We start from the raw sequence: 11,348 nt of genomic DNA, 5'->3' as shown, positions 1-11,348 counted from the left end.
TATAAAAGTTCAATCTACATTTCTTCATTATTAAGCCGGGACTAGTTCAAACCAATAATACTATAGATTTAGTTTACAAACCTAACAATATGGATACATATTTGCAAAATCAGTACAGCTTGAATCAAGAAAGAATTATTCATTTTCACTCTCATCTCTTCCATCAGACCATCCATTATATATTAAATAAAGAAAAATGTTTGTTGGATAACTTGAGTTTGAGTTGTTTATAACTTGAGAGAAAAATGAAAAAGAAAAAGATAAGTGATTAATTTGATTGATGATGTAATGTGATATGAAGAAAGAGGTTGACAGAAAATAGAGTTAACTTTGTTGTTATGGTATCATTTCGAAGGGTCAGTATATTTTTCATCAAAATTGTTATGTGTGTTGGATAATTTTGAATTGTTTAGAACTTGAGAGAAATTGAAAAAAAGGAAAAAATAAATAATTAATTTGATTGATGATGTAGTGTGATATGAAGAAAGAAGTTGAGAAAAAATAAAGTTAAATTTATTATGTGTATTGATAACATTTCGGTTGAGAAATAAATTTTTCATCAAAATTATTATGTTGTCAATATGATAAGAGTTATAACTATTTGAAAAAAACAAAAGAATAACTCAAATGTGTATTGTACTTAATTTGATTAGAATGTTAAATTAGATTTTTTTAGTGTTCTAAATTAAGATAATTAAGGTAATATTCCTAAAAAAATAATTAAGCTAAAAAAGAACATTTTAAATTAAGTTAGATTATTTTCAGGTGTATAATTTAATTAGGTAATATATTTATTCAGTTGATAGCTTATTATTGTACATTTGGTTCCATATTACAAGTCTTGTGTAGTTGTTGATAACTAATATTCAAAACACTAGCCCATTCCACACATTTGCTCGAATCCTTTGGTTTACATTATTATTTTTTTATAAATCCAAATATTTATATTTTATCTATTTAAATCAATTACATGTATTTTTTATTTATAATTTTAAATATTTTAAATTTATACATTTACATTTTAATAATATAGACTAAAAGAAATCCCATAACGCAAAAACTAATTCCATTGTTCAGATTTATAATTATTTGTTTGTAGGGGTGAGTAAGCGGGCTGACCCACCCCGCGTAAGGCCCGTAAGGCCCGTCCGCATAAACCCGTATTGGTAGCGGACTGGTCCAATCCATTCCACTTCTTACACGGACCAAATAAATTGGTTCGTCCTCGCTCCGCGGATCACAGGGTCAAACGGGCCGGTCCGCGGACCTAGTTTTAAAAGAATTTTAATTTTAATAAAAATGTAATACAATCAAATTAAGTTCAATACAAATATAAATAAAATCTCAATAATTAGTCAATTACATCAATAAAATAAATAATGTCTTAACAAAAGAAAATCCAAGCAATAAATCTAAAATGTGAAATTTAAACATCTCCAACAATAAATGATTTCATATTTAAAGTAGCTTAAGCCTTCTCCATCTCCATATCTTCATCTTTACCTAAAACTCGAAATAATAATAAATATTAGAATAAAATCAAGTTAAGTGATTAAAAGACAATAATTATTACATATTATTTACCCTGCATATTTCCAATTTTTAGTATATATTGTCAATAAGAAGCCTAGTTCAATATTTGTTAAGCACACGTGAGGAGAAAAAATATTCTTAGCCTGCTACAACATGATATGAGCTATTTTTTATAATAAAAATATATTGAAATATATTTAAAAATATTTATTTAACAATCATTTTTGGCTTAAATGATAAAAATTGATATTTTTATTATTTATGATTTTCAGATATGAAAATGATAAATTAATAAAGAAAAAGATCAAAAAAATATATAAAAAAGAAGATTTTTAGCCGATTATCACTTATCTTTTTTATCTTAATCTTTTATTTTTTTTATCTTATCCTTTTTTTATCTTTATCATCTTTTAATTTGAATATTTTATTTTTATCTTTATCTTATCTAATATATTTTTTTATCTTTATTTAAAAAAAAATTAAATACATATGCCATGCCGTGATAGAATAGAACGACACTCATAAACCTACCACCAGGTCTGGTGGCTCTGTACACCGTTAACCCAAAACTCATTGAGATTTAATATTCGTCAGTTATTCCCACTGGCTATTGTTGCCAGATGCTACATCAAATCTGGTGAGCAAGTTTTCTCGGTCAGAATTGAACACAACAACGACAGCGCTTCAACGTAAAAAAAAATTGTAACGAGAAAACAACCTTAACCTTGGTCGCTGTCTCTCTCTCTGGATAGAACAAACTAGAAGTGGCAAGAGAAGCTTCAAATCACATTCACATACCCTACCCTCGTAACCGAATCCCAAATATTAAACCTTTTTTTTTTTTGTTGATGTAAGGAACTAATTTGAAGGGTGGTGGTGATTAGGTTATTAGCCTTAGGGTTTATAAATGTTGAGTACCTCTTCTTACTGTGTCTTCACCCGTTCCTTTCTCCCCAATCCAATTAAGGGTTTTCCCCGACCAGCTACACTTCGCCCTTTTCCTCGGATATTGGAATCTCATGCCAAGTCTCCAAAGAACGTAAGCATTATCTGATTCTTTTCTCTTGTCTCCTTTTACTCTGCCGTTGGAAATCTCTGACGGATTTTTATTTACTGTATTTATTTTTCTAGAAGGTTTGGAAAAGTTCTTACCTTTATACCCAAATGAACCTCAGAATCTGAGACCTCTTAATTCATTGTTTCGTGGAGGGTTTAAATTACTCAAGTGGGATATTTCAGATTAAGTTCTTAATTGCTTTATGCGTACCTGGAGTAATTGGCTGCACCATTTTTTGCATTGCTGTTTTCATTTTTTATATTTTTTTTGGTTTTCCTTGCAGAGATTGAGTATTCTGTGCTTTAGGCACGACCATCATTATCCAGAAACACCCCAACCTGAAGTTATTGAGCACTATCTTCATGAGGAATTGGTGCAATCTGAATTCAATGACTCCAGTGTCACGAAAAGAGACTGGAAATCAGCCATTCAGAAGGTCACATGTCTATTGTTTACTCTTATCACAAATGGCTTTCCATTTCCTATGTTGATGTGTTGTGTGGCAAAGTTAAGATTGGTAATCATATAAATGAATGTGTGCCATTGAACGAAATTGAAATCTGCACTTATGATCCCTACCATCAAGTTTCATGGTGATGACATCTCAAGTAAAATTCACTCACACTAAATTATTTATAATAGTTTACCTTAAATTTTGTTTCTTCACTCGTAAAGATAATGCAAATGTAATATTCATAAATAGATAGGAAGAGAAATTACATAAAGAGTATACAATTACAAGAGGGAAATATTTAATAAAAGGGGGTTTAACCTCTCATTGTCATTGAGACTTTACAATTACAAGAGGGAAATATTTAATAAAAGGGAAGAAGATAAGAAAGAGAATGATGGGAATGAATGACTTTCAATGCTTGCTTCTCTTTCTTCTGGCTTTTGCCTTCTATAAGGAATTGTATTCTCTTGAAATTTCTGTGTGTTTTTTTCCTTCTTCTGTCTTCTTCTTTTATAGGTGCAAATTAGTGCTAAGCAGGCTTGCGCTAAGTCCGTCTTTACTTTTTTAAATTAGTCTGTTTTCCTTAATTAGCCTTGCTTTTTTTAATTAACCCTACTTTCCTGAACTATCCTGTTTTTTTTTTTGCTTTATTTTACTCACTAGGTATATTAAACTCATCACTTTTAATATTTTCTACACAAAAACTTAAATGATGTTAATTTAACAATTATTTGATCAAAAAGGAATAATTAGGAGAAAAAATTACAAATTCCTAATAATTTAACTCCAAAATATATTCATAATTAACTCTTATCAAGGAGTAAGACCATGAAGGACATAAAATTGATCTTGGGTACGGCCCACTCGGTTGCAATTTGTGTAGCTGGGTCATGACCACTTTCCTGTCTCAAACAATTGTTGTAAACTTTCCTCTCAATTTGAAGGATCAGGAGAGGTACCCAAAATTTGTTGCCAAAAGTATTCAAGTTCTGTTGTAAGCCCTTGTTGCGAAAAGCAGTTTTAGTAATTTCATGATACCTAATGCATTTCATTCTAGTGTCAATCATCCTTTGACCCTAAGGCTGAAATAGGTTTGGTTCACAGTTTAGTTCTTTCTGTCTATTAAAAGAAATACTTCTGTCATCATGTATCTGTATTTTAGTAAGTATGTGAACAGAGTCAAGTGCCGTGTAGTCAATCTGAGGAAGTGACTGGGTATGGAAATATGTGATGGGTGATATATTAAGTATTAACTATTAGGTGAATATCTGCTTAATAAGATTAATGGTAGATTTTAAATGAAATGATGATGTATATGGAGGTAAGAGCAATTTACAGAGAATCTTGAGTGTGGGTTTTAGGGTCCAGAATGGTGACTTCTTTAGCACTGTGTCTGGTACCTGCATTACCTGGATTTTTATTTTTTTTTAATTAAGGGAAAATTGAAGGAAGAATGAATTAAGATTTTGATGTGGTGAATCTGTCATGATGTCTGATAGGGCTGAAGATGAGCAGAAAAGATACCTAGGAATTATAGTGTTTGGTTGCATCTCACAACCAAGAAGATTGTAGTTTTCTGCTTATAATACATAAAAATGATCAGTCTATTTAAGAAAGCATCAAGACTGTTTGCATAGACCTCCATAGACCTCAAACTTTTTCTGTAAGAAATGGGAGTAAACCCAAATTCCATAGACTCTAGGATTACTAAACCAAGAAAAACATTAACAATGAAACAAAACTAACAGCATCTGAACCCAGAAGACTAGGGGAATATGAAAATTCCTAGATTACCTTCACAATTGAAACTGTTAAGTAAATACCCCTAAATGATTATGCTCTTGTAAAGTGATGAAATAATTCAGTTAGCACCATTTGACCATTGTTAAATTGCGTTGCAACCGCTACACTCAATTTGGGAAGGGAAGCCTGCTATGGTGGTGCAATAGGCCACAATGGCATGTTTATATGGCGGAATTTTGGCCTTCTGCCATTGATAACATTAGTTAGCCCTAAATTTGAAACTGAACTAAAAATTGTAATGATTTCATCTGTAAACTTACGCTTTCTTAATTTTAGTGCATCGGAATCTTATTTAAAATATATGAAGCTTTAGCTTTTCTTTGCATGTGGAAACATCAAACATGCATCACTGAAATGGGCAACAGAGTATTATACAATATTGTCAATGAAATAAGAATTTATATTTTAAGTGTTATCTTGTGTCAATCTGTTTACCTAAATACTTTATTTCTTTTCAGGCTGCAAATGAAGTATTTAAGGTAATTGGTTATGGATGGGTTGTGCCATGGAATGCAATGACTATATTACAAGTAAGTGTTTCCCAAACTTCGAACAAGATGTGACTGAATAAATTCTCTTTTATATATCAATTTCTCTCAGTTAAAAATTTGTTGTACATGTGATGTGAGAGGAATGGAGATAGAATTATCGTTGACCCAATTGAGTAGAGTTAAAATTCTAAACAATAAACGGTCAACACATTATACGATGCAGGTTATGCTTCTTTGGACGACGGCATTTTGGTTTATAGGATCTTGGATGATCCCTTTTGCCGCCCACATAACTGGCTTTAGCAAGGAATCTTTGACATTTAGAGGGCAGGCACTATTCAGCCTTGTTACTGACGTAACAGAAGGACTTGCTGGAGTTGCAATTCTTCTTCGCTGTCTTTCTCGATTTCGCCCCCTTCCACCTGACTGGTTCAAGTTTAGCCTGAAAGGGTATTGGCAATTAGATGTCATCACGGGATGTCTCATGTTTCCACTTGTCAATCGGCTCTCACAGTTCAACCTGGACCTCCTACCCCTTTTGCCCTCCACACCTGTCACCCTTTCAAGTGTTGAACAGTCAATAATGGCGAGGGATCCTGTGGCAATGCTTTTGTATGCAACAGTAGTGTCAGTCTGTGCTCCAGTGTGGGAGGAGATAGTTTTCCGTGGCTTTCTACTCCCATCCCTCACCAAATACATGCCAGTGTGGTGTGCAATACTGGTAAGTTCAATTGCCTTTGCACTTGCACATTTCAACATACAGAGTATGCTGCCCCTTATATTTCTTGGGATGGTGATGGGTGTGATATATACACGGTCAAGGAATTTACTGCCATCAATGCTGTTGCATAGTCTTTGGAATGGGTTCGTCTTCTTAGATTTGATGAAATAGCTTCTTGAACGTTGTGGTTCTCTAGTAAGCAGAGAGTCCAATGTGTAGGTAGAATTTCAGGCACTAGCATGCGGGTTTGTGCTTTGGATCAGCAATTTTCAGAAGTAAATGCATATGCATATAGAACAGTACCTCGTTAAGGTACGCTGATCAAGTGTATGTGCAAGGAAGGAGTAACATGAGCTGATGCAATCTTATAATGTACATTATAAAAAACAGTGCCCCTCATTTGTCCATATATGCTATGAATACGTAGTATAATTTGAGTTACTCCCCCTCCCTTTTTTCCTGTGAACATTCATTTTGGGTAACATGATGCTAAAGGACGTTTGTATTATATATTCCTTATGGGCTCATCCTTTAAGGCTAATGTAAAGTTATTGAAGGGATTTTCCGGAACACTGCAGAGGATTTGCTTTTTATGGTCACTAGTTATTATGATTGAATTATTTTATAAAGAAAAATTGAATTAAAGAATGATAAAGTGCATAATGAGACTTCTAAGGAAAAATAGTGTATTCGAAGATGTTAGATTTGATAGAGATATGAAAAGTAAAATGAAATGAATATTTGTTATAATTGTTTGAATGGAATAAAGTAACAAAAAATAAAAGCACAATCAAATTTGTTTTATTTCATCAGATATCTCTATTTTTTATCTTTATTTTTAAATAAATGACGTCAATGGTCAAATTAAATAGACATCAAATTCTATTTATATATTTTTAGTTAATTTAAAGGTTAATAATAATCACAACTTTTTATTTAATTTATCATTGTTATAACCATTACTGTTGCTATTTGTTGTTTTATTTAATTCATCACTATTATAACCAAACACAACCTTGGATTTAACAATTTCATTAAGTAACAGGCTTAAATGCAATGTTGTTTATTTTGTTTGAATTGTAATTTTAATCCTTTCATTTTAAAATTGATACATTTGGCCTTTTATTTTAAGAAATTTGTAATTTTTGTTTTTTTTATTTCAAAATACAAATATTTAGTTCTCACATTAAAATAAAATCTGCAAATTTGATTTTCATATTTTAAAAAATTCATAATTTTTGTTTAATCTTTAATTTTGCCTATGTTTATTTCTTTTATTTTTTTTACCTTATAATTAATTACATCATTTCTTGATGATACTTTAAATGAATAATATGTCAGGTTTATGATTTAATTGAGGCAAAAGAAAAATAAACATAGATAAATTTTAGAATTTGATAAAATTATGAATTTTCTAAAATAGAATGATTAAATGTTTATATTTTGAAATAAAAAGACTAAAATCACAATTTTTTTTTAAAAAAAATTAGATGATCAAATGTTTCAATTTAAAAATAGAAGACCGAAATTATAGATAAACTAAAATAGGGGACCAAAATTACATTTAAGTCGGACTAAAATTAATACTATAATTTTTTCAAAAATATTATTATTTTATTATTGTGCCCAAAAACCAATCCTTTAACTTAGAGAATTAGTGATTAGAACCCAAATTAATTAAAAATGTGATCCATTTAATAAGTGAATTACATGGTCTGGTCCATTTAAATGTGGACCAAAACAAATTGGGTTAAATAAATTAAACTGACTCGGATATGCACCTATGCTAAGTGTTAATGATCACTAAAAGAATTATTATAATTACAATAATACTATAAAGAATTATTATAATTAAACTGACTTCGTACGGTGTCCAGTAAATTATTAGGCATTCTTATAATGGTTTCGGTACCTATAAGATTATTAACAATACCATTTTTGACCTGAGCCAGCTTCGGATTTTGATAAGTATATTTGATGCCTACCGTGGAGCCACAATAAAACATACCCTGAAGTCTCTTGCCATATCTCTCTTTCACCCATAGTTAGCACATGATCTAGCCTCGGAAGCGAGATTCCTTTTAAAAGCTCCAATCCTCCTTCAGTAGCCATGCTAGACATCGGTACTTTCCAGCAACTCCAAAACTGCATTGTGAAAATGGAGCGACGCCATGAGGAGCAATTGAGAAAGATAAAGACTAACCATGATCAATTGGAGGCTCGTTTCAGAAGCCCCCAGGGCAACGAGCACTCTGCTCATACATTGCTAGAGGGCATTCTAAAGGAATCACACCCCCGATGCACAATCAACACTCAAGATAATCCAAGTCTCTCCCACATGCACTATGTTTTCAATACATGCCACTTCAGGAAGTGACACGTATGCAAGAGCATGCGCTGCCCAAACTGAAGGTCCACCCTTGATAAGGCTTATAAGCTCGTCAAGCCCAAGGTCCATCCTTGGTGAGTCTTACAAGCTCATGCACCACATCTCCAGTACGTGTCACTTCACGAGTGACACATATGCAAGAGCAAGACACTATGTCTCCAGTACATGTCACTCCACGAGTGACACGTATGCAAGAGCACGATACTACGTGTCACTTTGTGGAGAGACACGTATGCAAAAGCATACCACAACATCTCCAGTACGTGCCACTCCATGAAGTGGCAGGTATACAAGAGTACACCATAACGTCTCTAGTATATGTCATTGCACGAAGTGACATGTATGCAAGAGCATGACATCACATCTCCAATACGTGCCACTCCACGGATGACACGTATGTAAGAACACTCCACTACATCTCCAGTACGTGTCACTCCACAAAGTTACACGTATGCAAGAGAATGGCACCCAAAATCCAGGTTGAAAAATTCTCTGGTTAATTCTCCAAAAGGCTTGTAAAACCCAAGGTCTGCCCTTGGTGAGTTCTATAGGTTTACGCACCATGCCTCCAGTACATGTCACTCCTTGAGTGACATGTATGCAAGAGTACTGCCCGTGTGCCAGACTCACCTGCAACAAAAGACAAAATGTACCATTTGTTTTTAATGCACTCTCCAATGGTTAGAAAATGACATAGTTGTTAAATTCAAAAACTTCCCTCACCTGAGATGTCAGACCTCGCCTACAAAACCAAAAGCATGTCCATCTTAAACAACTTGATAGAAACGGCCCAAACAACACTTGTCCAGGCTCGGGGGCTTGACAAGCCACATCAACCGAGGGTACCATACTGGACAACACTCATCCACGCTTGGGGGATCGACAAATTCATCACCCTCTTACTTGTCAAGCTTACTACCCCAGACATCAGAAAAACTCCCTCTACATGGAACAATCTCCTTCGGCACTGAACAATCTCTTTTGCCCACAAGTTGGCTTAGAGCTTGGGGGACTTATGTACTATCCAGGGTTCACAAAATATATGTGACATCTTATGTGGCACTTTGAGCTGGGCTCCCCAACTAACAAGTTATCTCTAACCTCTTAATATTTGAATATATTGTTACCACTTTATCACTTAGCAGGTATTCAATTATCTACAAGGATATGCATTATCTATAAGATATAATTATCTACTAGCTTTTATCTTTAAGCTATGTATTATCTCTAACATTATCTATAAGCTACCAGTTATTATCTACAAGCCAGTAATTATCTATAAATTTATCTATAAGCTACAGACTATTATCTACAAGGGTCGTAACAACCCTTATAAACAAGGACCCGCAACTCCCACTCAATCCTATAAGTATCAGGTTTTCTCGTACTCTCTCGACACTCACTTGAGCTTACACTTACACATACATGCCACATATGCATATACATACTTACTCTCTTAACTCATATATTTACTTAGCATCGAAGTTCTTTGTTTTGTAGGTTCTCCCTTCTGTCCTCTTAAAAAATGTCACTTTTAAAGTTAACGTGTGAAGTCCAGGAGCCCACTTTGACCACATCCACCTTGACGTGAGCCAAATTTGAATTTTGGTAAGTACAAATATAAACACCTCTTTTAATTAGCAAAAATTTTGAATTATGATTCACTACATTATTATCAAAATGGTATTTCCATGAATGCAACTGTTTTCTCTGCATTATTTAAATATATTTAATCATCATATTGCTCAAAAGATTAGAAAAAAAAAAGATATAGTACTTGCTAAAAGTAAAGAATCAAATTAAAACATCCAAATAGGTAATCAGAGGGTAATATTTGAATACCAACAAGAAGATTAGATTAGAAGGGACTAATACTAGTTCTTAAAATGGAAAAATTAACTAAAATACAAGTAGAGAATGTTTGATTATAGTTCTTTACAATGAAAACATCTTAATTTTATTTTTCATATATTAAAAAATTAATAGATTATAATCCCAAAAAAACTGAGCCATTATATCAGAATTACAAGAGCCTCCAGTGACTTTCTAACACAAAAATTGTGCTGGCCTAGCTAGAAACTGTTTGATATAGTTCTTTAAATTAAAACTTGATGATATTGATATTTGATTACATCTATTAATAACAATCATTTTGACAGAAATAAAAGTATTCAAATATCTAGGAAAAATATCTAAACAGTAAAACTTTTATATCATTGATGATCAGTTTTAATTATTAAAACTGAAAAGTACAATTAAAAAGTAAAAATTAAATGATAAATCATATATGTTTTGATATAATAATTTTTTATATATTAATATTCAATCAGCAACTTATCAACTTTTATAATAACTATAGGAGATATTTTCAAGACACATGTATATATGTATAGGACGGCAGTTTTGTATTCTAATTACTAAAAATAAGGATTTCATTTGAAAATATTTAGGCGTACTTGGTTAAAAAACAATTTTTCTAGTCATAAAAAAATATCATTTTACTTTTAGCTTTTTGATATTTATCAGACTGAACATACTATTATATTTTTAAGATGAAAAAGTATTTATGGATACTTAATATGTTATTATATATTTAGTGAGAGAAAGGGAAAAAATATAAATATTATAGGTAATATGATCTGAGACGAAGAATGAAAAAAAATTATGAGTGTTAGTTAGGTGTTAAAAAGTATAGATATATGTGGAAAATTACTCTTGTTAGATTTTAGAAGATCCTCGTGACGAAGAAAGGAAAGAAGAAGTATATCCAAAGCAGAAATAATAAACAAAACTGTGAAACCGCCAAACATGGACACGTAACACAGTACACACATGAGTCACCAATGTTCTTTAAAACCTCAACTCTTCCAAAGACATGGCCGCATCACAAACAAGCGGGA

General features: G+C 32.3%; 1 protein-coding gene across 1 annotated transcript; it reads left to right on the top strand.

Annotated features, from left to right (window-relative positions):
• Positions 1-2,051: 2,051 nt before the first annotated feature.
• On the top strand, positions 2,052-6,632 carry LOC114413423. The gene is made up of 4 exons (XM_028377833.1): positions 2,052-2,572; positions 2,874-3,026; positions 5,306-5,377; positions 5,562-6,632. The coding sequence occupies exons 1-4, from the start codon at positions 2,441-2,443 to the stop codon at positions 6,228-6,230; spliced, it is 1,026 nt and encodes a 341-aa protein (XP_028233634.1). The 5' UTR covers positions 2,052-2,440; the 3' UTR covers positions 6,231-6,632.
• The last annotated feature ends 4,716 nt before the right edge of the window (positions 6,633-11,348 follow it).

The sequence above is a fragment of the Glycine soja genome, chromosome 5 (assembly GCF_004193775.1).
Source record: "Glycine soja cultivar W05 chromosome 5, ASM419377v2, whole genome shotgun sequence".
Lineage (NCBI taxonomy): Eukaryota > Viridiplantae > Streptophyta > Magnoliopsida > Fabales > Fabaceae > Glycine > Glycine soja.
Note: the sequence above shows the minus strand (reverse complement) of the source record. Positions and strands in the feature narration are given on the sequence as shown.